The sequence below is a fragment of the Struthio camelus genome, chromosome 1, assembly GCF_040807025.1.
Source record: "Struthio camelus isolate bStrCam1 chromosome 1, bStrCam1.hap1, whole genome shotgun sequence".
In the NCBI taxonomy this organism is placed as follows: domain Eukaryota; kingdom Metazoa; phylum Chordata; class Aves; order Struthioniformes; family Struthionidae; genus Struthio; species Struthio camelus.
The window spans coordinates 147,383,990-147,411,266 of record NC_090942.1 but is presented as its reverse complement, the minus strand read 5'-3'; the positions used below and the strand labels follow the sequence as shown (position 1 = coordinate 147,411,266).

At 40.6% G+C, this 27,277-nt stretch overlaps 2 protein-coding genes across 19 annotated transcripts in view; both read right to left on the bottom strand.

Moving 5' to 3' along the window:
- Window positions 1-4,384, bottom strand: part of ASMTL (acetylserotonin O-methyltransferase like) — a 31,661-nt gene extending 27,277 nt beyond the window's left edge. For 2 of the 10 annotated variants that reach the window (XM_068922326.1, XM_068922335.1), the window contains exons 1-3: window positions 3,488-3,681; window positions 1,962-2,093; window positions 149-196 (exon numbers count right to left, since the gene is read on the bottom strand). In XM_068922326.1, the coding sequence (XP_068778427.1) occupies window positions 149-196; window positions 1,962-2,093; window positions 3,488-3,580 (273 nt within the window). In that variant the 5' untranslated portion in view covers window positions 3,581-3,681. Of the gene's footprint in view, window positions 1-148; window positions 197-1,961; window positions 2,094-3,062; window positions 3,291-3,487; window positions 3,700-4,143 lie in introns of those variants that run through there. The other 8 variants (XM_009666429.2, XM_068922388.1, XM_009666428.2 and 5 more) reach the window with 8 other exon arrangements.
- An 8,891-nt stretch (window positions 4,385-13,275) lies between these two features.
- The window catches only part of P2RY8 (P2Y receptor family member 8), a 36,776-nt gene continuing 22,774 nt past the window's right edge, over window positions 13,276-27,277 (bottom strand). For all 9 annotated transcript variants that reach the window (XM_009666433.2, XM_068922254.1, XM_068922241.1 and 6 more), the window contains one exon: window positions 13,276-17,911. In XM_009666433.2, the coding sequence (XP_009664728.1) occupies window positions 16,770-17,843 (1,074 nt within the window). In that variant the 5' untranslated portion in view covers window positions 17,844-17,911 and the 3' untranslated portion in view covers window positions 13,276-16,769. The remainder of the gene's footprint in view (window positions 17,912-27,277) is intronic.

The window sequence follows — 27,277 nt, the reverse complement described above, 5'->3', positions numbered from 1 at the left end:
TGACATAAAACCCTCAGAACACACAATATTGCAGGGATCACTTCTTAGGTAAAAGTTTTTTCCAACTTTAGCTTTAGACTCCAAAATACAAGTATTTTCTGTACTCATCATACATGATAGCAACACTGAAATACATAAGACTTCTTACCACAATAGTGTCTGCTCCTATAACAATATCGGGAGTTCTAAGGTGTTTCTGCAAAGGTGAAAAGAATACATTTCTCAAAAAAGCAGTAAAAAACAGTCAAGCAAAGAGCGTTTTAAAACCCAAGCTAACAAAACAGAAGATCACCGATTTATATTTACAGCTCCATGCTGACCTGAATATAACACATTCTATTTCTTCTTTTGTACTGTTTACAGAACTAACCATTTATAACACTAAGAGCGTGTAAACAGGAAGCTTCAAGCAGACCTTTCTCAGGTCACAATTTTGCCTAAATAAGTTACTGATGAACAAATGCATCCAGGAAAAAAGTTTCATTCTCAAAAGTCAATTTGGTCTTCAAAGTGGCAGCCAGAATTCCTTTAAAGGAAGCGTCCTATGTATGGAAATCAGAGATAAAAGCATTAGCAGAGGGCTTTAACTCTGTTTGCTTAGTTAAGTCTTGCCAAAGTGCCTTTTTGTAACTACGTTTTCAAGAGAGCTATCCAAAGTGAACATACACAGTCCATTTCAGGGTACCGAGAAGTAGGGGTATACAAGAGTTCCTTTTAGGCCTTTCCCTCTCAGCTTTAAACTGTAACCTCTTCCTATTGTTCAGGTTTGGTTTGTGTTACAAGGTGCACAGCTACTATTTAACATAGCATGGGAGAAAAGTACTTTTCTCTGTAACTGTGATCATTATAAAAAAAAGTTAGAGAAGTGACTCTTATGTTGATCTGTTTAAACTGTAGACCTAATTCCAGCAATTATTTCTCTAAATCCAATATAAAGTACTTTGAAATCATGATCAGCAGCACAGTGTTTTGCAATGAAAGCCCAGTATGTGTTAATTAGCTAGGTCTGTGTTTAAAATCCACTCTGCTAATGTCACACTACTCTCTGAAAAGCAGTCGGCAGAAACCTGGATAACCATTTACACTGGAGATCATGCAATATTTGCTTTGAGGAATGGTGACATCTGGCAACATTGGTGGTTTAAAGCATTCCTTTTCTGGCACCAGTATAGGTTTGACAAATATACTCTGCTTTCGGAGATGCAGCATTAAGAAATTATTAGCAGCTTATGGCTTGTTTAATGGAATCTCACCAGGACGTATTCAGAAGTCCACATGATATAGAACAGCCTGATATGCTGACACACAGCGATTAAACCTTAGGGCGGAAATCAAATATCACATTGATACTATGAGTTGCATCACTGGCTTCTGATGTTTAGGAAATAGAATAGTTGCCTTGACTACAGTCACATTAGTTTCTCCCTTCTTAAAAAGGATTTCCTAATTTTCGCAGAGTGCTTAATAACAGAAAATATTTTGTCTGCTAAATCTTTTAGCATTCCTCTAGTACTCTTGTACTCATGAGCCCTCTTTTGTTACAACTACCGTTCAATGACAACTACAGCAAAGCACTGGATTCACACTGGCGTATTTCGAATAGAATCTGCCCCCATAGTCAAATACCCAGAAGGGAAAACCATCGGGATCACAGCTATTCAGCCTACACTTGACTGCTGGAAGGAACTAGCAATTATATGTCGCAAGTCACAGTAGGTGTGTTGCTGACAAGAGACGCAGGCCACTTTCACCTGTGGAAATGCCAATTTCAGGTATCAGACCTCCTTTTGACAAGGTGAATTAATTTCAGTAGCTACTTTTCACAAATGACAGAAAACATCCATTTGCTTTCAGTGGGAAAATGCACTCAGAGACAACCCAAGAAGTGCATGCCAATTAAATCACAGTAACATCTACTGCATAAAGACAGTATCTAACTATTGGAATAGCTGGTAACTTACCACATGCATTCTGTTTGCTACCTCAAGAGCTTTCTGTTTTGCTGTTTCTATGGCATACTCATAAGGGGCTGCAAAAGATGACTTTTCAAGTGTCTCCTTAAACCAGGATGGAACAACCTCAAATCGTAGGCCCTGCAACAAAGATAGGAAAGCCATACAGTCAATGTAATGTCTTGGGAGCAACCTGTAAAAGCCTGCTATTAAGCCAGTGATACAAATTTGATTACAGATCTTTCTAAAACTTAATTTCTCCTCTATATATGGGAGATATCCTTCAATCATAATGTTTCGTATATACACACCATGTACATACAGCCCAAAACAAAAAGCAACCTGATCAGAAAGAACTCTTACACTGGCATGCTTACATCATTTTACCCTTATTTATTAATCATTTAACTTTACTGTTTCCTGTTTACAGGAGAAGAACAGTGTATTATTTATGCACTTCACAAGCAGGCTATACCAGTACTGGAGGTTTTTACTGAGTTCATCCTTAGCACTTCAATTCTCCTTTTGCGGAACATGTTTTTATACAAGTCTTACTACCCATAATTTACATTTTATTATACATATGCATATACAGAAACCAAGAAGAGCCAGTATCTGCACATAGTTCCATCAGTAAAAACCTCATTCTTCCTATTTCCACCTCAAGACTACACCTAGGAGATAGGGTATGTTTCTAATAGACATAATTATAGAACATATAATGAACAAAAAGTACATCTTTAACACCTTAGGAAGTTTGAGTTAAGACCTCCCAAACTTCTCTGTTATGTCCCACAAGTAATTACACCAGCATCGCACTAATCAGTCTGAGCGAGTCCTTCATTTGCTCTATTCCTTAACCTTCCCTTCACTGGAATACTTTCATCTGTTCATACATCAATCCAACCATAAACAGATTGAGGCAGACATATTTGTTTACAGACAAAATCTGGCTAAGAGGGAAAAGAACTGAAGTTTTAAAAAGTGTTTCCTGTCTTCACATGCAAACAGACAGGCACCTGTGAAAACTGACACCCACTGCCGTTGGTCTGCCTCGTAGCTTTTAAGCATAAAATTTCTCCAGGTTTTTAAACTGCTGTATAAGATTACCAGGGGTGCAGCAGCGCACAGTGCAGCTCCACACAGCTTCCCCGGAAGTTTTGAAGGCCAGTAATCCCCCTGACACCCTCCAAAAAAAAAAAGGGAGGGGGGGTGGGGAGGGGAAATCAGCTGCCGTAACAGCTACGGCTCGCAGTTTTACCCCCCGCCCTGTGCTTAGACCCGACCGGACCGGCCGCCATCGCGGCTGCCTGACGGAAAGGCCGCACTCCTCCCCCCCCCCCCCCGCCTGCCCTGCGCTGGGCCCACGCAACCGTTTAACGGCCGCTTGCGGGGCCGCGCGCACGGCGCCTGCGCAGACCGCGCCTCCCGCCGCTGCGGGGGCAGCGCGGCGCCTTTCCCCTGCCCCGAGCGGCGGCGGCCGCGGCAGCAGCAGCTCCCGGGGCTGCCGCGCCCGGCGAGGGCCGCGCACTCACCACGTTGGTGAGGATCTCCTGCCGGCGCGGGGAGGCACTAGCCAGCACCACCCTCTTGCTAACCAGCTTCCCCAGCACCGGCTTCAGCGCCATGGCCGCGGGCACGAGGAGGCGGCGGCAGCCAAGCCAGGCCCGGCGCCTGCCGCTCCGCCGTGCTGCGCGCCTCCGCGGCGGGGGAGGGAGCGGCGCCCTTATAGGGCGCTGCGGCGGGGCGGAGCGGGGCCGGGCCGGGCCGTCCCCGCCGAGCCGGGAGGAGGCCTCGGGCTGCCCGCTGCGCCTTCGCGGGGCGTGAATTATTATCCTCAATAACTGCTAGTGATGTTAAGGGTTTTCTTAGCTGGCTAGCAGGAAACTGGGATCAGTGCTCTAGTGTTACAAAGCAAAATATCTCCGGCCGTTAAACTAACAGTCTGCATGGAATAACTAGGTCTCTGTATAATCTGTCTGGTGGACCTTACCTATCTCATGGGTTGTGTTAGGGGTTGCCAAATTTGGCAGACCCAGAGAAGCGACTCTGAGGGACCTCCAAGCCCCCAGCTCCACCCAGTAGCAAAGCTGAGCGTGTATTCCCAACGGGCACGCACACAAGTAAAAGCGCGCAGCATGTATACACACATGGCCGCACAGATGGCGCAGACAGAAAACAAAGCACTCACCAAGCACCAACATCCTCATCTTGTTCCCCTCTCTGGCTGCGCAAGAAATAGGTCCGTTGGTGGGAAGCACGTGTATGTATGTGCAATGTGGATCCCTCCAGTAGATGGCCTTACACACCCAGTCTACCCAGCAGCTAGCCTTCAGTCCCGGGTCTCCTCTGTTGCTGGCATCTGGAGGCGTGAGCCCCTGAGGCCGCAGCCCCACTTCAGTTGTGCTTACAGAGCCCTCCCACACATGCACAACAGGTCTCAGTCAACCCCAGAGTCCATGGTCACTCCGGCACTTGGCCGGGACCTCCCAGTCCCTCCAGCGGCCAACTCTTCCAGGTGCCTCGCTCCCAGACACACATGCACATACCTCCAGTCCAGCTGCCCGGCTCACCCGGCTCGACGCCCGCTGGCAGCCACAGCCTGACAGCAGCCGCACTGTGCACCCGCGCTCCGCTCCCTCCTGGCTGGCCACCGCGGTGCCACCCCCTCCTGGGGCCAGCAGAGTCAGTGAGCAGCCGGGACAGCCGGGACAGCGTCCTGACCAGCACCTGCTCTCCCTTTTATCCCCGTTGCCCTCCGTCTTGCACCCTCCTTCCTCGCCAGCCACCTTGGTGCCACGCTTTCCCACCTGCGGTCTCCCCCGCCACCTCCCCTCACAGGTCCCGCACAGCCCCGACGTATGTGTGTGTGTGTCCCCACCTCGGGGGCGACCCTCGTCCTTGTGGCACCCGGGGCCTCTCCCGTGGGGTCTCCCCCAGCCCCGGGGCAGGCGGCTCCTGGGACGCCCCGGGGGGCCGGGGCAGGGGCTCCGCTGGCTCCCGCGGGGGAAGGGGGCTCCCCCGCCTGCCCGCCGCCTCCCTGCCTGGCTCGGCCCGAGGAGGGAGCCTTTCCTCACTCACGCAGCCGGACAGGTACCGTGCAATCATCCTGAGTACTGGACTTCAGATTTTGACGTAAGACTTTTTTTATGGGTAGCTGTGACTTGAGAACAGAATTGCAAATTTGTCTTTGAGCAGAGTTTCGCTGAAGTAATTTTAAAATACTAAGAAACTAGGGGAATTATACTAAAATGAAAAAGGAAATAAAATGCTTGGATTAAATACAGCTGTGAATGTAGACAGCTGTTCTTAAAAGCAAGGGGACCTGAGTAGATGTTCATGTCTTTGGTAAATCCGTAATACTGAAAATAGTTCTGGGTTATTGGGCAGCTAGAGAACCGATGAGGAAGAAAGATTCAATAAGGAAGCGTGAGACAGAAAGGGGAAATAGTCATAGAGCTTGTCAGAACAAAATCACTGCTCTTTTTTAAGGCTCTGAAGTATGACACTGCTCCTTGCAAACAAGGAAGATTGGAAGATACTACAGAAAATGAAATCCAAAGTATCTTTTGTATGATACTGTTATAATTTTTGACTGAAAAAAGCACAAGAATCTTATCAAGTAACAGAAATGCGTTTCGTGGCACGCACACAGGTCAAGGATGTTGTGGAGTTGCTCCTTTTGGACATGCTTCTTATCCCATGTCATCATTTTATACTACACTTTGCTGTGCAGGGGAGTATCAGCAAGCTCTACAAACTAAATTCTCGCATTCCAGAAGAGTCACATGACAACACAAAGTTTTCCATCTCAAAGCAATGGGCCTGATTAACTTCTACTATTTTTCGCATGTTATTCTGTCTGCAAGTGTAGTTTCACTGGCATAAAAGAGAAGTAAAAAAGTGGTGACTCCAACCCCATATATATAAAGAACAATCTTACCAGAAAGAAGGCCTTCCAGTCCTTTCAGTTTGTTCTGATAGACAATGATGGAATGGTGCTACATATCCTTCTAATCATTTATAGAGCCTGTAGAGATGCATGTCTCATAACTCTTCTTTCTTACATGTGTAGTCCCGTTAAAGGAGAAACAAGACAAACATGGCCTTCCGCTCCTATCTGAATTCTGCTTATGCATTGCTTCTCTCATTTCCAAGAGATTTTTCTGAGGTAAAATTAAAAAGCACAAAAGAAATAGGTGGCATTTCTATAGAGTCATTTCCATGAAAATTCACACATCCAAAAATGGAGACTACTACAAGAATTTTTATGGGAAAATAATGTGAAGTGACTCTTTGATTATTATTTTTAAAGACTGGTGATTTCTAAATATGTTATTCTGATAGACTTACAGGAAAAAGTGAATTAGTTTATTTAGAAGGCAAAAACGTGAAGCTGTTAAAATACACATTTTCATCAACCTTTATGTTATTTACGGAGGTCTAAATGTCGCAATGTTCAAAGGACCCTATATGAACAAGATAAACAACATTAGATATGCTAACACAGCTAGGAGAGGTTTGACAAGTAACCTTTATTAACTATGCTGTAGCAGCTTTACGAGAGTCAGACAGAACAAGTGTGAGACTGCAGTGAGCTGACCGAGAGGAAGATCAATGACACCAGCAGTTATCAGGAAAGTTTCTGTCTTGGCTGACTATGCTAGTCAAAGATTAGCTTGTCCAAGGTTGGTTACGAAACTGTTGACTTTTTAAAATACCTGCTACGTTTCAAAAAAAGCAAAGTAAGTGTTAGAGCTCTGAATTGCGGAGATACTTCCTTGATGTTTTTGTTCTGCACATCTGCTTTTCTGCCTATGTATTAACACTATGACCATCAGAGTGATAGTTGCACGCATGTAAAGAATATTGTTATGATCAAATTCTTGCATCTACAATTATGTATATTGCAAATAAGTACATTTATGTATATGTGCCTAGATGTGTTATTTGGATGCATCATCTCTGCAAGCAACAACATTGACTTGTTTGGGGAAAAAGTGCATTTCCATTGCAAAGAAGCTAAAGAATGCTAGGGAAGTTGCTACGAAGGAAACGACCATTTCATCTTTCACAAGGCTTAGCTTTTCTAGGATAACTTCATTAATTTTAAGAGTTCAGGCTTTTGTTTTTCAGGAGCCTCCTTCTGACACTGGAATCCTTGCCATATGTCAGTGTGTCTGCACAGCTCGTGAAATAATATTTCCTGTTTATATCACTATACGGAAAAGCACACTAGGGATTTAAATATGGATTCTATTTCATCAAATAATTATCAGCTCCAGGGACTCTCTTCTGTTCAAAAATAGCACCATCTCATCATTCAACCTTACCTTCATGTTCCTGTTTTTGGTTTTGTTTTTTTTTATTCCTAACATAAACTGGTATTTATCTAATATTTCTTCTGAATTGTGTAATTATGAAGAACTACTACCAACCTAATACGATAACATTGCATATCCTTGATTTTTTAATGTCTTCACATTCTTGCACGATACATAAAACAAAAGTACATGCTGACTCTCAAATTCTTTTTTCATTGCTCTTGCAGGGAACTGCTGAAGTTTTACTGGAAAATCATAAGCTTTCAGTCACCATTTTACCAGACTCAGGGCATGCTTTTAGAGTGAGTATCCTAGACTTCTTTCACTAATCTTATTGTTTAGCTCTAGATTCATTTTTTAAGAACCTATATCAATTCAGTTTTCTTCAGCTCTGTTTTAAATGCTTCTTCCTCTTCTTTTACCAAATCTGGAAGTCCTGCAATAGCTCAATGTGTCTACATGATCATTTCCCATAATTCACTTTCTCTTTGAAGTAGAGTGGTGATGGTGTTATAGGCATGTAGAGATGTTTTGGGGAAACCACAGGAAGTCACATTGCAGAAGATTTTAAGTAAATATGTGGACTGTATATTATGTAATGCCCCTGTAAAAGCTTTCATATACACTTTATTTTAAGACGTTTATCCCACATAGCTGTAAAATGGCATTTTACCTTGCCTATGAGGAAACTTCACAACTTCTGAGGGAGTACGACATATCTCATACCAGAGGAATACCATACCACCTCTCAGGAGGCTCCATGCCCATCTCACGGAATAAGGAAAAGTAGTTACACTAAACGTGGACCTAGCAAGGCCAGGGAGGAGAGCATGGCCACTCACAAAGAATCTTCCAGCAGCACAAAAGTCCTCACCCAAGCCTCGGTGAAGCATCCCTGACAAGCATGGGTGAAGCATCCTTGACAAGCATACTTAAATAGTATAAGGAGATTCCTTCCAGGAATCCTTAAAGAAAAAATGCCAGTGATTCAGACTGACTGCATAGTTTTTGTCCTCCACCACAGAGAAGGTGCCTACAAGCTGGAAAAGCCTAGAGCTTTGAAAAGGTCTCACTGGGAACACAACTAAATCCTGCTGAGAAGAGCACAGAATGGTGACTCTTGTGTCTGTGTTGTCCCAGAGGACAAACAGGTACACAGGTACACAGCATGAAAACAGAAGTAAGAAAGGAATTCTTCCTTCCAGCTAGTTTCCACCAACTGTGAGCTATAGCCCCTTCTAGGAAGGAATCTGTGCAGCAATCTCATCCCAACTGACATGATGCAGAAGCAGCATCACAGTTACCCCTGCTTCCAGTGCTGTCTTTCCCAGCTACTACCACAGCCCGATGTCTGCTGCTGAAAGGAACTTCCCTCATAGGCAGCTTGCTTTCTCGTGTTGGTTTGGGGCCAACAATCAGCCTCAGCAGAGAGACAGGATAGTGCCTAATGACCCTGTAACCACTGGGACAGGTGAGTAAGTGTTTGCTGACAACATTGCTAGTTATTTGTGCGTTTGTGAGGCAGCAGATTATTTCAAATCCCTCAGCCTCTCTTTTAGAGTCACATGGGTTGCTTGTGCTGCACTGGTAGGTAGTTCTGCATCTAAGCTCAGTGTTGTACCAGTCTGATACCGATTTCCACCTAAATAATCTCTAGTGAAAAAATAAATAGCATATCGAACTCTAAAGATCACTGTTCCTAAACTGTTCATATAAAAAATACAAACAGTGGTTCATAAAATATTTTCAAAAGATGCATGTGTGTGTGTATACACAATACATAATGTATGTATTCACAGTATACACACTACATATCTGTGTGTATGTGTATAAAACATGCACATGTGTATATAAAACATGATATACAAATATATTTATATTTGTGTAAGTATGAAAAACAGGTTGTTACTCTTCTACTTGGCACAGTGTAAACGGTTACTGGAAGGACAACGGTGTAAGGCTAGGAAAAATGGGCGTAAGATGCAGATGACTGGCTCAGCTGGAATCCCAGCTCTTCTAGAAAATGATTTTTTAACTCAATCACCTGGGTTGAGAACATTTGTGAACTCTTAATTATATGTTTATTCTATAAATCTCCGCAAGAGGGCAGTACATCCCACTATTTTTCTACATATTTGCTTGGCGTTCCTCAACTTTAAAGTAACAGCTATAGCAAACTGGGCCTTATAAGGACCAAAGACCAAGCACCACTCACAGTCAAAGTTCTAGTTCTAATTATAAGGACAACTTAATGTGACTGCATGCACGTATGCGTGTGCTTGTAGGTACAATCAGAGCTAACATTGAAGTCTGCGGAGGCCTAGTAATAGCTTAAAAGTTAGTGTGTAAGCATTGAGATCGGAGCTATACGCAGAGGCATTTATTAGCAGATTAATAGGTGCTAACATATGTTTGTAACAGGGAATATGGAAACAGCAAATTTGCATGACTGTAAGAACAGGAGTTCTTACAACAGGAGGTAATTCCACCCTGTGACCCAAATACCTTTACCAAACATGACAATTAAAATGTATTATACTAAAACTCACAGCAAATACTGTTAGTTATAGGCATTATTTTTGTCTTCTATCTTCTCAGTCATTAAAGAAAGTTCATCTGCTGTATTGTATTATATTTTTATACTCCTTTGAAGGCTTAGTTTTAGCAGGAATAGGTAGGAGCGTTTGCCTTGTCACAAAATATATTTTGTCAAATATATTGTCATTTTATGTAAAAGTGTACCGTGTAGTTTGCATTATTCGTCAGAATGGGGTAAGAATGCAGGGATACTGATGCATTCTGCACGTACTACGAAAAGCAGCATGAAATATAGGAAGGAAAAATGTTGCCCTGTGGACAATGATGCAGGAACTGGGGAACAAGAATCACCAGCTTCCCATTGCTGAAAATTTTTGAAGAGGAAAAAGCCGTTGGACCTCATTGATTGAAGACAGAGAGATTTCTAACTGAGAAGGTGATGTAGACTTTCTGTAGAGACAAATGATGTGTCATTTAAATGATAGATTTGTCTTCATCTACTGAAGTCGCAGAAGTCAGGGGAGGTCTGAAAGACCTGTAGTCTACTTAAGCATTTGCGGAGGTTACCAGGAGTATTAGTTTCCTAGGTCACGAGGCAATATGGCTTTCCATCAGAGGAACAAGCTCCTGTTACAAGCTTGAAGACAGCAAAACTAGAAGACAGCTGTCAAAAGGCAGAAGGTGACAGGTCTTGGACACCAGCATTGCTGTTGTGGTATGGATCCATGGTAATTTGGAAGTGCATGGAGGTCTATCAGTATCTGGATGCCTGAATGCAACCAACAACCAAAGCAGCTGTCAAGTAGCTTTTGGAAATGGAGGGGGCAATCAACATGAATTGCTGCCAAGCATCAGGACACCTAAAGCAACATTTAATGTTTACTTCTGATCAGGTGAGTTGCACGTTTTGTGCCTTGTAAGCCCACATATCCAGAGACGTGAGTTCCTCTGTGACATCTGTTTGCCCTGATCTAGGCAGTGGTTTGTTTGTCTGTTAATAACATTCCTTTCCTTACAGCAGGAATCTGGAGATTTGTCGATGCCTCCTCCTTTCACACTGAAAGGGCTTCATGTTTCTAAAAGGAAATTGGCTGTTTATGAAGAAAACTATTTAGAGACATTTTTTAATTGCAGAGGGACTCTTGCAGATAATAACTTTCTGGATATTTTTCCAGACTCTCAAGTGCTGTATTTCTCTCTCCAGCTGCCACATAAATTATTTCTTCAGCCCTTCTCCCACCTCTGTCTTGAACCTATTTATACCTCCCTAAGGTCTGTTGTCCTCTATCCTTTGACAGGTCTGCTAAGGTATACAGCGCAAGAGCCAGGCATTTGAGTTTTCTCCGATCTAAGGCACTCAAAAAACCACTTACCCATTTTTCTGGTACCTCACCTGTAATCCAACAACAGCAACTGAGGGTGCGCATTGGATATTGGAAAAAGCTCAAAATACAATTAGCCTTGGCAACTCCAAACATTACAACACGAGCACTTTCTGCATTTGGATAACTGGCATGCCAGAGCCACTGTCCTGCAGTCAGTCTTAATCAGGAGCCAAGACAGTCAAGCAGGGGGCTGAGGTACTAGAATGATATTCTGGCTGGCAGCTCCGAACTTGCTGTTTTATAATAAGAGAGAAATGAGAGTGTCCTCATCTGACAGCATATCTCTAACTGTTTAGGCTTTAAGGGAAAATATTGGAAACCATAAGACTTGCAACAGAATCGTGAAAGATTAGGAGTTCTGTAGCAGTCCAGTCTTCAGACAGGTAGTTTTTTTGGTAGTTAAGCCAGCTTTTTTGTAATGGACAAGATATTTCCACTAAGCAATATGGTCTACCCACATCCTCTATAACTATACTTTATGGGTTTGATAACAGGACAATTATTTGCAAAAATTCAACCCAGAATGCGCAGAACCCAGATAAATATATCAAAATGAATAATATGAGTTAATTTCTGCTCTCAGTAACTCCATTTAAGACTACAAACTGCAGCAAAATGAGGAGAGACAGTACAAGATTTATTCCAGTAAGAAATTCCTCTTTTTTTTTTCTGGATTGGTTTGATTAATGAGTTCAATAACCAAGGCTTATATCCCGATTGACTTGCGAGATTCATTAAGTGTTGGAATTTTCATTTGGGACACTTAAAAGACTACAGCTTTAGCTACATCTAAAAATTTTGCCAATAAAATTCTCCTATCAGCCTTCACACAGACAATATGCTGTCAGAACATCTTAAACCAGCTTCTCTAGGAACTTGCTAGGTCATTGGAAGACTCGTGCACATGCTATTTCAGCAAAGGGACACTAGAGGTCTTGCCAGGATATCTGTAACAATCCAGGCAAGAGAATCACACTACCACAGCTATGGCAGCTTTTAAGAGGAGACTAGGCTGCTGCCTGACCAGTTGAAAGAGCCAGCGATTGTGAATGGCACTGCCACAAGAAGACAACAAGATCTGCTGTTAGTCAGCTCCAGTGACACCAGCCTTCAAGAGAGGCAGGTGAAAGAAAAAACGAGAAAAGGGGTTAGAAATGGAATTAATAATGTTATGCTTTGAGGCAAAACCAGTTAAGTGTTGTTACTAGCTGATTGTTGAAGCGGGATTTCAGCGTTCAACTTTGCCCCAACGTGAGGGACTTGTCTACAGTACTAAGTGAACGAGCGCCAAGAAGCAGGCTTGTGCCCCAAGCTCCCCATTGGGGCACTCTTAGCTCCCTCCCTGGCTCTGGGTAGACTCCTCCAAGGCAGTAGCAGGCAAAGCTCTCTGCTAAATCCAGCCAGGCAGCACCCATAGCAGGCAGTGTAGAAGAGGCCATGCTCGTGGGTAGACAGTGCTCCAGGAAGTTTCTGGCAGACATTGCAAGGGAGCGTAAGAATGACGAGGGTGTGGTAGGCCAGGGGTCTGCCTACCTTACTCTGTTCTCCCTCAAACACTGGCCACAACTGGGTATCTCAAAAAGGCTAAGAACAGAGCAATCACGTAATGTCTTTTCGCATTTACACTCCTCCAACCTCTGACCATTTTAAGTTTAGGAGTTTTCCTGACTCTGCTGTGGCTTGCCTGTCTAGTAACCTGAAATAGATCTCTTTTCCAGGCACTTTTCCAGTCTCTCTGTGAACCCATCTATGATGTGCATCTACAACACCTTTGTCAAGGCATTCCCCATTTCTACCATGTGTTATAAGAAGAGATACTTCCTGTTGTTGGTTTTGATCCCAGATGTCATTAGCTTAATGTGTTGCTCACCAGTTCTTGCATGGGGAAAGACCGTGAAACTCATCTCTATCTCTCTTAGGAATAGATACAAAATTAAAAATTTAGATAGATAGAAAAAACTAAAAGTATAATAGCAATGGAGAACAGATTTGTTGTACTTCATAACTTTGTTTCCTAGTCCTGTTCTAAGCTTGGAAGAAACTCATGCATGGCAGATAAAAACACAGGAAACAATCTTAAATCATTTTTATGTTTATTTATTATATACAAAAAAGTCTAAGCACATTCATAGAGATTAAATTGTTAAACAATAAAAAACAGAAAAATCAGAAGCCCATACAGTCATGTCTCCTCCTCAGTAAAATTACATTAACCACACAGGCAAACAAGTAAAAATGTCACCCAGATCCTACATTCCCAGAAGCGAGGGAAGTATAGACATGAACTTCTTGATAGCTCCTCAAATGCTACATACATATATCTCTATATACACGTAGCAACATATACCCACTGAATAAGGAGGGTAGCAGTCTTGTCACCTTATGGTGTCCCACAAGGACATGTTTCCAGTGTCAAAGAACAGTACAGTGGGCTACTTTTGAAAATAATTTCTTCTTCTGTTCTCGTAAAAAAAAAAAAAAAAAGCCTTCACAGTGTATCCTATCAGAGTCAAAAGACTGCTCTCACTGGGATCACTTCTGCGTTCCTTACTCAAGGAACAGTCCCACTGACTTGAATGGGATTTTTGCCTAATGTGAGCTAACTACAGGCTAGTTAGTGAGATTACATGAAGAGAAACCTGAGTGAGGTATCCTTCCTATTCCTTTTTAGGCAGCATCAGAAGAGAGATGAAGTGCTATGAAGGGCTGTGCGAGGTTGGAGAGAAGAACATTTTCAGTCAATTGTAACCATCTTTTTCTGCCCTGCAAAAGGAGCAGTTCAATATTTTCAAAAATATAGTTTCTGCCCTTGCAGCTCCATTTGATGTCAGTTAAAATTGAGGCATGTTTCAGCACATTTCATGAGGCACTAAGCACTTCAGGATTAGGTTCCAAATAAACCAGAGTGAAAATCAGCATTAGAGCTGGGGCAAGTGACTGTTTTCATTATAAAAATATTTGCATGTTAAAAAAAATATGTATTGTAGTATTTCCTCCAAAACAAAGTTTCTGCCACAACAGGATGCTGAAATCAGTTTTGATAGTGGGAAATACGGAATTCTGTGAAAGTGGGTAGTTAAAGGGACTTCAACAGCAAGGTGAACTATACACTGCTAAATTCATAAGCAGCTTTGCAAAACATGAACGAACTGAGTTTCTGCCCCATGGAAGTGGAACACGTTAGAAACAACCTATTTTGTGAATGTTTTCAGACAGTGTAGGTAAACAGAGGCACATATCCAAACTCCTCAGATTTAGGTATTTACGTTTGCTTAGATTTGTGTGTCCTCAGATTCTTAGGATCTCTTCCTCCTCAAGCCTTCTGCTCACATTTCCTGACCAGATGCACAGATCTGGGCACAAGCAGACATTTTGGAGTGTGTGCTAGAGCTGATGCAGGAACATGGATTTGAGCCACCAACTCATACAGGAACAAATTCAGTGGGCTCTTCTATTTCAGCACATGGAAGGTGATTTAGATTTGCAAACCCATCTCACTACACATATACACTTGGCACACAAGCAGCTAATGAGGGTAGCTTCCACATAGTAACTTGATAGGAAGGTTTGGACTGACTATTTGTTGCTAAGATTGGCCTTGTAGGCAGAAAATACACAGATCACTTATAACTAACACCGTGAAATGACCCAAAGCACTTCACATAACTTTTGAAAGGTATCACCAGGTTCACTGGCTTTTATCCTGCTCTAATAGCTAATGACACTTTGACAGAGGTAGACCATGTAAATATCTCACAGTCCATTTTGTAGTTATTCAACCACTACAGTGAAGACCGTGGTAAAATTTGGGATGGGACAAAGTTAAAGTACAGAACAAATCACACCTTAATCAGCGGTGGAAAACTGGATTTCAATCATGTCATAAAAAGAAAAAGACATATAAACTGTAGCGGCCTTGGCCTGATGCCTTTTACTCAGAGACAGAAAGTACTGTACTCAGAAATTGGTATAATTGGCAGCCACTGCTCTGTGCTCACCTGGCATTTGGTATCTAAACCAACTGTGCCTGATGTCAAAGAGAGCATCCTACTCAGAGCTGGATGAAGTCACAGCATAGCAAAAGGATACAGGATAGTTTTGTCCCACTTTTGAGGATAAACTTGTCTGGCTCTAGCAGGCAGTTTTGGCTCTTCACTGTCATGAGAGCCAAAAGTAGGTATAAAACTGTAAATACTACAGGAAAAATATAGTTTTGAGTCACTCCCTGCCTTTATCTGACCCCAGGACACATTCTGTAGCTGTTTTCTTTCCAAGCATGCAGGCAGTTGCTGAGGTGCGAGAAGAAGAAAAACATGACACAATATATGCAACAGGCTGGAGAAGGTTGTTTCTGAGAGAAGTCCCAGACATAGAACTGTAACAATCAACCTGCTTGTATTCACAGCCTGGTTCCAGGCTCTTTGGTGTCTCTCCCATTCTCAAGATTTGCTTTCTTTCTTTTTTTTTTTTTTTTTTTTTTGCTTCTTTCTGTTGGCCTGTTTGCAATAAGCATATTCTAACATTTGGCCATAGGGACAGGTTTTCAGTTGGTTTCTGCTGGCAGAGAATCACTTCAATTGGTTGTTGCATTCTCATATATTTAGCTGAAAATTTGGTTAACAACCTACACCACCTCCATAAGATAAACTTATCATGCACACACAATATAAAGCAAAATTCGCTGCTGAGGGAGATGGTTCTTCAACATGGCCTATAGAGAACTGGTGAAAATCACTTGTTGATACCGGTCATAAACCAGCAGCAGCACTGTTACCGTAGTAGGTGACTGTGAGGAAACTGTTTTCTTAATCCAACCACTCTCCACTCTCCTGAGAAATTAATAGCTTTAAGAAATGATAATACAATCCACTCAGCAACTGAGGTGGTCTCAGACACTGTTAATTTTAGCTTTTCTTTCATTTATAAGATAATTTGCTATACAAAATCGAAATAAATAATGTGAGTCAACCTAACCTTTTCAAAGGTTAGCGCGGTTTCGTACAGATATTGGGTGAGTGTTCTGATGAATTCACAGTGGCTATACATAATGCATCAATGGTAAAATGCCAGACTATTTTTGTTCATTCTTTTATAGAAATACAACATGAGAGAAAGCGATACATCATAAAAATAGTACATTACTTAGAAAAATAACTCCCCTCCCCCAAACCCCACTTCAGTATATGCTTCAGTTCATATACAGTAAAATTTCACATTCTCTGAGAATCAAAAGTCTTTGGCTAATCACTGAGATCAGAGAACCTGAAAGTAATTTTTATTCTAAACTTATTCCTTGATTTCATGCAGTAGAACTCATTCCAGGCCAATCCTTAATTATCAATGTTGTTTTGACTTCACTGGCTCTTTTAATAAGCTTAATTCCTTTTATTCTTCCATTTCTTCCTAGGAAACAGTAGCTTGCTAAAGTAGCATGTGAGATATTCTCTCTTAAGTATAGTTAAACTTCTGTCACTGGGACAAGTCATTTTGAGAATAGCCATTCAAAAAGAAATGCCGCCTTTCTCTACTCATGGAACTCACAGGTGCCTTTCTGCTTGAGAAGTCTAAGGCTAAAAAACACTTTCATGCCTTTGCAAGTAGACTTTTACTCCCTCTAACCCATCCATAGGTCCACTTGACATAGACCTGGCTGACATGGTCCTGCCAGAGAATAAGCTTTCCCTTCTGTTTTCCAAGCTGTCACTGAGCAGTGCCTTGGGACGAAATACTTGCATGAATTTCTGGTAAAATTCTTTGGATGCAAAGTAGTAAATGAAGGGATCAATACAATTGTTGAGGCAACTGAGGCACAAGGTAAGCTTGTAGGCAGGGTACAAACTCTTGCTATAAAATAGGCGGCTGACCATATGCACAAGTAGGATAAAGTTATTGGGGGCGAAGCAAGTGATGAATACTAAAAGGACTATCATTGCCAGGTATAAAGATCTAGTCTTCTGCTTGTTACCATATCTGTTAGATGTCTGAATAAGCTTCCGAATGGTGCCAATATAGCATCCCACTGTTATAATAAAAGGGATCAAAAAGAGCACGATAAATAACGTAAGGAGAAAGGCTACCCAGGCTGCGAAGTTGGGCAGCATATCCCATTTGAGGACATCAAAACAGGTTACAATCCCCAGTTCTTTCACTTCATAGGTCAGATCTGTGGTTTCTAGTGGGTAGAGAGCTAACATCAAGAAAATCCACATTCCTAGGCAGGCAGCTAGGGCATACCTTTTTCTTCTCCACTTTATTAACTTCATGGGATATACCACCCCCATGTACCGCTCAATGCTGATACAAGTCATGGTCAGTATTGAAGAATACATGTTGGAGTAGAACATCACAGTCACGAGGCTGCAGAGAGTCTTACCAAAGGCCCAGTGATTGCTTTGGATGTGATAGATAATCTGGAAAGGAAAGCAGCAGGCCAGCATGAGATCTGTGATGCTGAGGTTGATCATGAAGATAACAGAAGAAGTTTTGGGTTTAATATGCCAACAGAGCACCCAAAGGGAGAACAGGTTGCCAGGGATACTGATGAAAGCCACCACTGTGTACACCACTGGGAGGGTGATGGAGATAGCTTTATTCTGGAGCATTGCCAGCGTTTCATTGTCCAGGTGGGATCCGTTTTTAACCATTATTCAGAAGGAGGCTGTTGATCCCTATAAGCTAGCTGGATCATATCATGAGTGCTTAGCTTAGAAACCTAGAAGACAAATGACAAGAAAGAGAGAAGCAATAAGTCAGAACAGAAATTAAGATCACATTTCTTCTATTAATTAACTAACTTTTTTAAAGGTCATAAATATGTGAAAAGCCACATTTAATCTCTTAATAAACTCGATCCGTCAAAATTATCTTCTGAAAACTGGCTTCTCCCTCTAAATTGTGTTAGTGTTTTGCCAGTCTCATTTTTTCTTCCTACTTTGAACAGCTAAATGCAAGGGTGAAGGATCTCTTCCTTACTGAATGGCTTTCTCATACTTTTTTGCAGACCATATGCTATCACACCTCTTATTGTTATGTTATTGCAAGACAAAGAAAATCACATAGGCTCAAACTATTTGAAATTAATTCAATGCCTGCATGGGAACACTATGCTGTAGGATCTCCATGAATGAAATCCATCCTATCTGCTTTGGATGTCATGAGATTGCTCTCTTCAGATACACAATATTTTCTGATTTGGGGGGGGGGTGGTTTTTTTATGTCCAGCAAACAGTGATATGCTGGAAATCTCTTTCTATGGGAAAGGAGAACTTGCAAGCATTATTTTTAGTATGTTCATGTTATAAACAGAGTATAAGAAAATAAATGTATAAGCAAGAGCCAAGGACAGACTGTAGTTGCTTGGACTAGTTTAGAGGCTGAAGGGACAAGGCTAAAGAAATAACAAGTCATCTAACAAAAAGAAAAGCTATAGTTTCCATGCTCCAAGATATAACTTCTTGGAAAATGTTCTGTTTGCAGCTATCTCACTTGTGTCACCTCTAATTCTGCAAAATCAGTTTTAGTTTTGCAGCCTGCAAAGTAAAATCATGCTTTCACTGACCTATACAGAGCTTTCTTGGCAAACACAGTAGCTTATGGTTTTAACTTACTTATTTCATAAAATGTGGTAACGTCATGCCTCAGCATGCTACCTGCATGCACACTTATTTTCATTAAGCTGTAAGTACAGGGATTCAATTTAAACAAGTAGAGTCAAAAAAGTGAAGAAATGGCAATCACTGATGAGAAAAACAGATGACAGATCAACAGTGAGTTCTATGAACACTGGGAGTAAAGGCTGGAAAAGGAGTCCAGGCCAAACCAGCCGATAACTGGGGGTACATCTGTGCTATTAAATAGAAGAGGACCAGAGAATGAGTACAAGCACTGGATCCTGATCATCTGCACTGTTTAATACAAGTGTTTCTTTCCAAAACAAACCTACGTACAAGGTTTGTACGTACAAGACAGGTGGTGCCAGTTAACCTCAGATCTGGTTTAAAAAAAACCCTCTTATTTAACTGAACAGATATGTAGTGCAACAGGTCATTTCTCAGAGACGTGGCCAGCCTTGGAGGTCAACTAAATCTAGCTGGCAATAACTCTTTCTGACAAAAACTATTATTTCTCGTAGAAGCTATTACCAAATAACTTGCTAGCCTTTTGATTAAAAAAAAAAAAAAAAGATTCCTAATGAGGTTTCTACTGCAGACTGTGGTGCAGTATAGATATTCAACTCTAACTTTAAAAATAAACTGGCTGTATATCCAGAAAAAAACACAGCTACAGCAGCAAGATGCTTAGTGTGGGCTTACTTCTTTCATTTCTTCGCCAGATCAATTTGACATAATGCTTCAAATGTCAGCTAAAAAGATTCCGAGCTAATAAGAGTCATATCAAAAAGTGATGTTAACTAACGTTTCTGATATTTTGGGAGTTTTTAGCCGAGCTGCTGGAAGCCCAGAAAAAAAGTCACAAGAAAATAGAAATTAAGAAAAAAAAATGTTTCTAATACATTATACACAAGATACAGAACCAACATTCCAAGAAATAAGTACATCATGTGATCAAAATTGCAAAAAGCCTTTTGAGCCAAATCCATTTCAGATGAAATTCTGCTCTTAGTAGTAGAGCTATATCAAGCAGGAAGCTAGCTCTTGAATTTTCAGGGGAACTTGAAACAGCACTTACTGACGCAAAGCTCTTGAGAAAACTTAGTATCATCCATTTCATCTTTTCTGCCTGTGACTTACCATAGTAAACTTCTATTTATGGACTCTTTACTGCCTCAGATACCCTTCTCAAATGACATGCCCCTAAACTCCTCAAAACCAACAGGAAAGTTTAATTCATATCAAAATGTTTACTGAGCTCTGATAATAAGCCTTTGCAAGTGAAGGTTCTTTACTCTCAGAAACGGACGTATCCCACTCCTAGGTACTATTCCTCTAAAAAGTATACATATTTGGGAGGTGGGAGTATAGATGAAAATTCCCATTAAATCTGTCACACCAGTGTTCCTATCGTAAAGCTATTGAATACTTAGTATACTGGGTTTTCTCTTACTGCCAAACATGAAGGTGTTTTCTGAGAGCGGCTTCTAGGCTCTGGTCTAGGCTTGAGGGCATGTGTTGATGAGAAGGAGATAAAAAAAATGATATGGATGCTGAAACACATACATGCTGAAATAAGCGATACAGCACCAGGATTAGCATCTTAGCTAAAGGCAGGTTTTATGCACTTATGGAACACTACTGTCAGTAAAGCACAAGTCCCTCCCAAATTCAGGCACTTCTTGAATAAGGGTTGTAAAGATCCAGACTTTGTGGTTAGGTGCCTACAGGAGCCTTCAAGAGAGAGGAGGTGCCATTGTCACGGTTTACTGTGACAGAAGATGTCGATCACAAAGAAGGAAAAAGAAAAGATGTTTTCCTAGTGTCATTTCCAAGGGCAAGGAGGGGAGTGAAGCATGCAAGACTCTCCTTTTGCCAAATCCTTCTGGGGCTCTGATCCTGAATTCCTCGTTCAGGAAAGCGTGGGCGAGCAGGAACTCCTGCTCTGAATCACCCTTACTTCTATTCGGGTTTAGTTAATACTGTATTTGTATTTTCATCTTGTTCAGGGTAATTTTATGTCCTTCCCCCACCGCAACCACAGTCTCATTCTGTCGCTTGTGGTTTAACTTGAAAAGCTCGTAAATTAAACGAGAAAGTAATGGTTACAAGAATTAGAATTAGATTCCCTGTACGTTTTATATGTCTTTTTCTTGCAAATGCAGCCTTCCGACACAGTGCATATCAGCAGAGCTTGCATGGATTCACTGCAGGAGACAGTTTGACCAAGGAGAGTTCAAAAAAATCAGCCCTGAGCTATAGTTTCGTATACATAATCTGTAAAAGCATAGGTTCTGTTACATAAATATCCTCGTTAGAAAGGTATGGTTTTGCTTTTATTTTGAGGAGAGCCAAACAAAGAGATATAGAAATAGGCTGAAAGAACAGCTCAGTAAGGATTCTTCAAATAAGAAAATAAGAATAAGAAAGAGTCTTACTGCTGGCTACACCAATCTTCAAGCTTCTGACATAGAAAGAGAAACGTTAAGCTTGACTCAGTCTGAGACTTTTAGTGAATGGATGTATTTTAGTTTGGTATTAGATACTAAGAGCACCTGGATCCTCTGGAATAACCCTCTCCAAACGTAGGCAGGGATTTTTTTGTTCCTCTTCATACTCACTCATGGCACTATATGTAGAAAGCTCACTTGGAACCTCAGTAACCCTGGGTTTTCTTCTGCACTGTGACCATAAATAAAGATGACAGCTGTCTATTGCCTCTGGTGACAGGAATAGTGATTCCTCTCTCTTCAATTGACAAAAGATAGCACATAAAACAGTGAAAGGTACACTCAAAATCAAATGGTTAAAAAACAGAAGAGGATAGGACTGAGGTATTTGTCATGGAAGAGTAACAACAGAGATGTGTCTACTTTCTTTTTATGAGAGTACTAAATAAAACTGATGTTTTTCCTCTCTCACATCTATTCTCTTCCTGTTGTCAATGTCAAGTGCACCTGTGAAAATGACTGAAAAGCCTGTGAACTGACTGAAAAACAGAATTAGCATTTTATAAAAGGTTTTGTGATTTGCTTTGTTATTTGAGATGGAAAAATAGAATTTTGAATCGTATCATGCAGCAGAAATCCTGTGAAAGTTTCATTATTTTTGATTCACTCCCTGTCAAAGCAGTACAATGTTCAATACAAAGGAGTTATTTTTCTGAATTCTATATTATTTTTACACTTTTAGTGAGACACCTTTCCAGCTGAAAAATGTGGGACAGCATGTTTCAGATTACAAGAAAAAGAAACTGAAAAGCTGAGCTCTATTGCCAACTCAAAATGAAATAGATTTAGAATGAAGTAAAATGAAAACGCAAATTTTACTGTAAGCACTATGGAAACCATACTAACAATTTAATCAGAGCAAACAAAACTGAATATTGTAGTTTACCATTATCAAGACAGTACGTTTTTGGCAAATATTTACTGAAATTTGTTTTACCTGCTCTCTTTATGACTGTTACAAGGTAGTAATGAGAGCTGAAGTGTTACATTCATGTGTTATTATATAAGATGGTTTATTTTTATCTAAAATTAATTAAAATTGAGTAAAACTTAAAAGACAATGATTACTGCTTGCAATTCAACCCCTCCTTGGACTCTTTGAATTGCTAGCGAGAAGACAGGATACTAGATGAGCACAGAAAACACAGGCACTTAATTTCCTTCATAGATAGTGAGGAGAAGTTAAGAAGACAAAGGAATGACATCGTGAGTTGCAAGAAGACTGACAAACACTTTGATATTTAGATAAAGCAAGGGGTTTTCACATGAGGAACACTAAGAAAATGTGACATTTTGTCACAGATCACAGTTACTGTTCCTGAAACATTGTTGATGTGATTCAGAGAAGCCCCTCTGGAAAAGTTCAAGCCACAGAACTAAAGAATGTGGATGCATGCTTCTCTTATTGTGTGTTTCTTAAACTGATTGTGGGCTTTACCAAAAGAAGCCAAAGATTTTGACTGAAAGAGTCTTTCTCACCCTCATAATAAACCTTTCTTGCAAATTTTAACTTGTAGGCTTACATCTCTACAAGCCAAATTTTTGCTTCACTCAGTCAAGAACTGAACTTAAATCTTCTAAGAAACTTCTCTGTATTGGGCCTTCCCTGTTCTTTTTGCTGATTGCGTTTTTGTTTCTGTTGTTTTACTCTGAATACCTTTATTTCAAAGACGGCAAAATGCTGCTCTATGAGTCTGTAGTGAGCTTATCACAAAGGCGTTACTTCACACAAGTCTTTGACTTATTATCTCATAAAAATAAATTCGTTTGGGCAAATGAGAGTTCTACCATCTCTGCTCATGTGTGCAGGTACTAATTTGTACTTCTGAACAAACAAAACAAATCTGAAAGCAAATAATTAGCTGAATTATTCCTGACCCTCTATGTCATTTAGCTTTAGGAAAATAAGACAAAACTGTTCTTTTTTTTTTCTACTTTTCATTAAATATTATTCCAATAAAGCACATAAGAAAACCATGTATTCCTTCACTGCACGGATGGCATATTTTTACAATGAAAGGACAACTTTGTGATTATTATATGGATCAGAAATCATTGCAGAGACAAACAGGGGAATTCAGTAATTATCTTGATCTACGTAGTCAAAGTAAACCCTATGGTGGTTGTAGGGCTGACCTCAAGTAGTCAGGGCAAGGTAAAACAAGAGTGTCTTCTCTCCACAATGATTTCACATTGAGAAGTAAAAATAGCTCTCTTTTTCTCAGTGAGAAAATATAAACGTATTACCAGCTTTAGTGTAGTGGAGGAGTAAGTGACTGTTGAGCTCCTCAACTATATCCATCCAGATGAAAGCAACTTTATTCAAAAAATAAGAAAAGTAATTCTATTAGGTAAAGATTGCTCCTGCCTAGTAGAGAATGCTTCTCTTCTCCAATCTGAAAGAGTGCAAGTCAGCAGCTTTGAAGATTCAACCGAAGAAGTCTTACTAAGTGTGTAGTCTAAGCATATACGTGAGAGGCAAAGAAATATCACAAGAAAATATTGTACTAATTCTTCAGAACCAGCTAAGTAGCAGAATTAACTGTAAATAATTACATTTGTTTCCTGTGTTTGTCCTGAACTATACAGTTTTGTTGATAATTGAATATTATTTCATTTAAATTTTCACTTTTGCTAACTGCAAGTTAACAAAGTCAGCTGTCTGTGCTGACGTTAGCAACATTCATCTTAATTTCGATAGAGTTTGCATAAACACAGCCACTATAATCTTTGTCAATAAGCCTGTTCAGAGTGAACCTAGTCAGCGTGGTCTTTAAAAAGTCTATGTCTGCAGTAGTCAGGTTTGTCTAAATACTAAGGCCATGGACCAGAACTGACAAATGACTCTTGTCATCTGAAGCCCGATACCATGACTCCAAGTATTGCCAAGAGGACAGTTACACTACAAAGTAAAGCAATTTTCTTTATTTGCGTGCAATATGGTCAACCTTTATAAATTCTATGGGTTAAATCTTAGGTCAATTGAAACCTGACTTGTATAAATACCCTGACTGATTTTTTTTTTTTTTTTTGCCTGGTCTAAGTTTCTATTAGAATGATCATCCTAAACTGCGTTTGAAGAGCTTCCAGTTTATGGGCAAATACTTGGAATTTTTTTTTTTTTTTTGGTCTTTCCTACGTAAATAGAATTTGTAAGCTTGATTTTTTAAGCTTAATATTTGTAGTAGAATTTAGTAAAACTAAGGCAACACCTTTTAAGAATTCAATATTCAATATTTCCAGCCCAGGAAATTATTTCTACAGGGTAAGCTAGGGTATGAATTTACATTCCTCTGTGATCACTATCCACGTGCATGCTCTTATTTCCCAACAAGAGACGATAATTTGCCCGTTGGTGAAATGACGCTATCTTGCACATATCATGGAGGAACGGCATGCATGCCTGCAGTTACTGAAAAATTGCTGACGTCTGGCAGAGAATCTCTATTGCATTAGACCATACTGTCTATGTGCCTGCTATCCTGTGTCTGAGGGCCTTTCTGCAGAGAGCTTGCTCCTAAACTACGATTAATCAATATTGAGTTATGGTAAAATGGCAAAGACTTACGTTTTTACAGAACTTTGACAACTAGATCAAGTCTAGATTTAAATAAATAAACTGATTTCCTTTATAATTCTAAATTTTTTGGATATTGTCCATGCCTAGGATTAACAGACTTCCGGTCTGCAATAACTTCTTTATACAAGTAATTGCCTCACACAGCTGTTGTGAAAGTCAGAGGAAAAGGCATAGTCGATCGTTTCCATTCTGACCTCAAAGGCCAGGAAAAGAAGTGTTAGTTTGTTGGCACAGAGTGATTGTGGCAGACAATTTGACAGATTCCTAAATGCGACTCCTTTAGCCTTCAGAAAACTTTATGATCTTATATTGAATCTGTATAGTATGACTGGTATTTTACAGCAAATATATATATTTTTTCTATTTGGAACCTGTACTTTGTATCTTTTCATCTCTCTCTTCTGTGAAACTCTTCTGAAATGGTTTATCTCCTATTCAGTCCACAAAGGAATTGAGGTAGAACTGCATGCATGTTTTTGAAGATTATCGTTTGAGATAAACAACCAAAAAAAAAACCTCACCAATTGCTTTCTCTTGCACTTACATTAAGTATATGACAGTCTGTAGCTGTTGATCAGTTTAACATATTATGGGGTTCATAAGCAGGAGAGTCAACCAAGTTTTGCAGGTGTAGCTGAAAGGATAATTTGCCATGGTATTCGGGAAATGTTTTGAGGATAGAATATAATGTAATTCTAACTTCAATGCATTTACTGTGGCCAGAAACCAGAAACGGTGCTGTTTGTTAGTGATGAATCAAAAGGAACCCGCCTGAGCTTCCAGTAGTTGGTCTCAGTACCTATAAAATCTCCTACTATTTCATAGATAAAAGGGGAACCTTATTCATCAGATAGTACAGAGGCATATCCCAAAAGGCCTACACTGGATAACTGGTGATTTTAAATGTAGGCTGTACTATTGTTTGTTTTATTAAGTAAGATCTATGTCATTATGCAACTATTTTTCCAGAGCAGTAGCATCAAGTAGCAGGATTTGGGTATAGCTGGCACTTTTATTTGCCTGGTCTTAGCTACAGCTATGAGATTAACATCTGGACAAATGTGAGTGCCCATTTTAGGGTGAATTGGAAAGTCTAGATTCCACTGACTGTACTGAGCAGATCTTTAGTGACTGCAACAGGCAGGTGTCTGAGGTTGAATTTTAAACATCCCATTAATTCAGATCCTGTTTTCCTGGAAGCCCGTAATTGGCTGGTTTCTATCAAAATTTGAATTAGTTCACTAAACATCATTTTCTCCTTTCACACTTTGCCCACTCAGCTGCCATGTTAAAATGACCAGATCAGCTTCCATATGAAAATGAGTCGGTACAGAGTAGGACCTAATGCATGATTTTACCTCATGAACACTTACTGGGGCTTTAGTTCTTCTACCAGCGTGTCAAGAGCTAAGGTCAGTTTCACATGAGTATGCTGGTACCGTTTGTGTAGCAAAGATGCCACAGCTGGGACTCAGGGGAAAAATTTGTTGCCTGCTGTTGGACTTGTTGCTGTAATTGTTTAGAACATATCATTTAGCATTTACTGACAGCTCATCTACAACACTGCTTGCTCTACTTTCTCCCCAGTTGTCTTCTGTAATATTCTGAGGGTGAACTCTGGACACAATGGGCATTCTTCTGGCATTCTCGCATCTGGACTTGCAAAAACATAGTCTGGGCTGAAAAATGCACAGGGCCAGGCGCTCCATAGGAGCTTAACTGGCATGCCCGTGGCAAACATCTCTCATATCTAATTCTCTGACCCTGAAAGCATGCTCCCCCAAGAAGAGGTAGATGTACAGAATAAATAAGCCTAGCTTCCAAACAAACTATGCCTCCTTACTGAAGAGCTTTGATGCCAAAAATGGGCGGCAGGAAACCTCTGTCGCCTGGCTGGAAATGAGATTAATTATGTCTGTTCTTTCCCCTGGAACCTCTGTCAATACCTACCGAAAATAGATAATCACACCGTGGTACACACATGGCAAGATCAGGATCCACTTTTCTCAAGACCAGTCCCACAGGTTTTATATTGATGTAACTCCCACCAAAATCCAAGGCAGCTTTGTGTGCACTGCAACTCAGTGTTCTTTGCTACTCAGGTTTTCAGTAGGTAAAGGCCATCTCACTTTGCCTGAGCTCACACAAACTCACTCTGTTCACACACCAGAAAAGCTGAAAGCTGACTTCTCTGCAAAGCTTATGGCTTGTATTGAGTGGCAATAACTGCAGCTGCACAGCTTGTGGTTGGCACAAGCCAGCATTTGCTTGGAGTAATTTCACACATGTAATTTCACACATGCCTGAAAAATGCTGAGCAGATGTACCCTAAGGCACATTGTGCAGGCAACACAAATCTTAGAAATAGCTAACTACAT